The following is a 1,279-nucleotide window of genomic DNA, read 5'->3' on the forward strand; positions in this document are numbered from 1 at the left end:
TGGGATAGTCTGTTAGAAGATTGGTAGAATGCACCAATTTGAGGCTCTTGTCATGCTCAGCTTCCCAGACATCATCTGATAAAGATCTGCACAGGGCAGGGTTGAATGTGCCGATATTGAATCCTTGGTTTTGCATGAGCCAATCATGCCATTCACAGCACACAAACCCTGCATAACAAAGGAGGGTCTTCTCTCCCCTTGGATGCATTCAGTGTTCATGGTTGGTAATGAGCATGAAGAATAGGGCCAGCACTTGCTGGTGCTTTTCAGGCCATCCGTTCTTCTCTATGTGGATGAGGAAGCTGGTTTTTGCCAAGTCAAATTGACACCATGATAGGTCATGGTCCTGCAAGGCTTTCTGGGAAGCCTTGAAGGACACATTGGTCTTAAGGGCCACCATGCCATTGACTCTCATGAAGCCAAAGGCATCATCAGAATCGGAAGTGGACCTAGAAGTCAAGGCAGCTTCATGACAACCATCGGGGCTGAAGTACCATAGTTCCACATATTCCATGTTCTTTACCTTCTGGATGGCATATTGGGATGGTCGTGGAATGATAACATCCACTACCATGATTTCAGCATCGAAGTCACTAATCTTGGGTTTCTTCTTCTTGGCTTCTCAACACTCTTCCTGCTCCTCAGCCTCCTTTTCAGCCTTCTCACATTCTGTGTGCTCCCGCAGCTCACAGGCTTCCTCTTCTATCTGTTGCTGCCACACATGAGTACATTCTTGGCACTCAAGTCCCCAGCCCTCTGCCATCTGTGCAAGGGCCCCCCATCCATTAAAGCAGCGAGCCATGCTCGGTATGCGGCCAATTCAAAGTTTGGTTGTGCCTCTAGCACTGGGTCAGATGTGATGCACTCCATGAAGCTTCGGGAGAATTCAGACAGTAGCCAGTGATAGCTGGGGGATGATTATCGAGCTCGAATTTGTAGTGAATGCACAGACAGTAGATTCAGTGAGATTGAGAATGGGAGGAAAAGAAAGTAGGGAAGACAACGTCGTTGAGAATGACTGAGACGAGAGGATGCGTCGTCGCAGTACGAAGGCAAAGGTTTGTACTGCTCCCGACGCTTGCGCAAAGACCTAACTCTATTCTTCCGCTCGTGCCTCGTTACATAATAGAGTATCAATTAGTATTACCTGTGCACAGCCACTGGTGCCGTCCACGTGTCCGACAACTCTGATGAATTGACGACTTTAACTTAGTCATTCGCGCGAAGTTCACACGATATTACAGCCTGCACCTGGACATCGGCAAATGCCGAGCAAATG

At 48.2% G+C, this 1,279-nt stretch overlaps 1 protein-coding gene across 1 annotated transcript; it reads right to left on the reverse strand.

Moving 5' to 3' along the window:
• Positions 1-208: 208 nt before the first annotated feature.
• BJ212DRAFT_1263892 (uncharacterized protein) lies at positions 209-622 on the reverse strand (the record flags this gene model as incomplete). The annotated part of the gene is made up of 1 exon (XM_041330379.1): positions 209-622. A coding segment is annotated over one exon (414 nt), but the record flags the coding sequence as incomplete, so codon positions are not given.
• Positions 623-1,279: the final 657 nt, after the last annotated feature.

This window comes from Suillus subaureus (genome assembly GCF_016647635.1).
Source record: "Suillus subaureus strain MN1 chromosome Unknown BJ212scaffold_5, whole genome shotgun sequence".
Taxonomy (NCBI): domain Eukaryota; kingdom Fungi; phylum Basidiomycota; class Agaricomycetes; order Boletales; family Suillaceae; genus Suillus; species Suillus subaureus.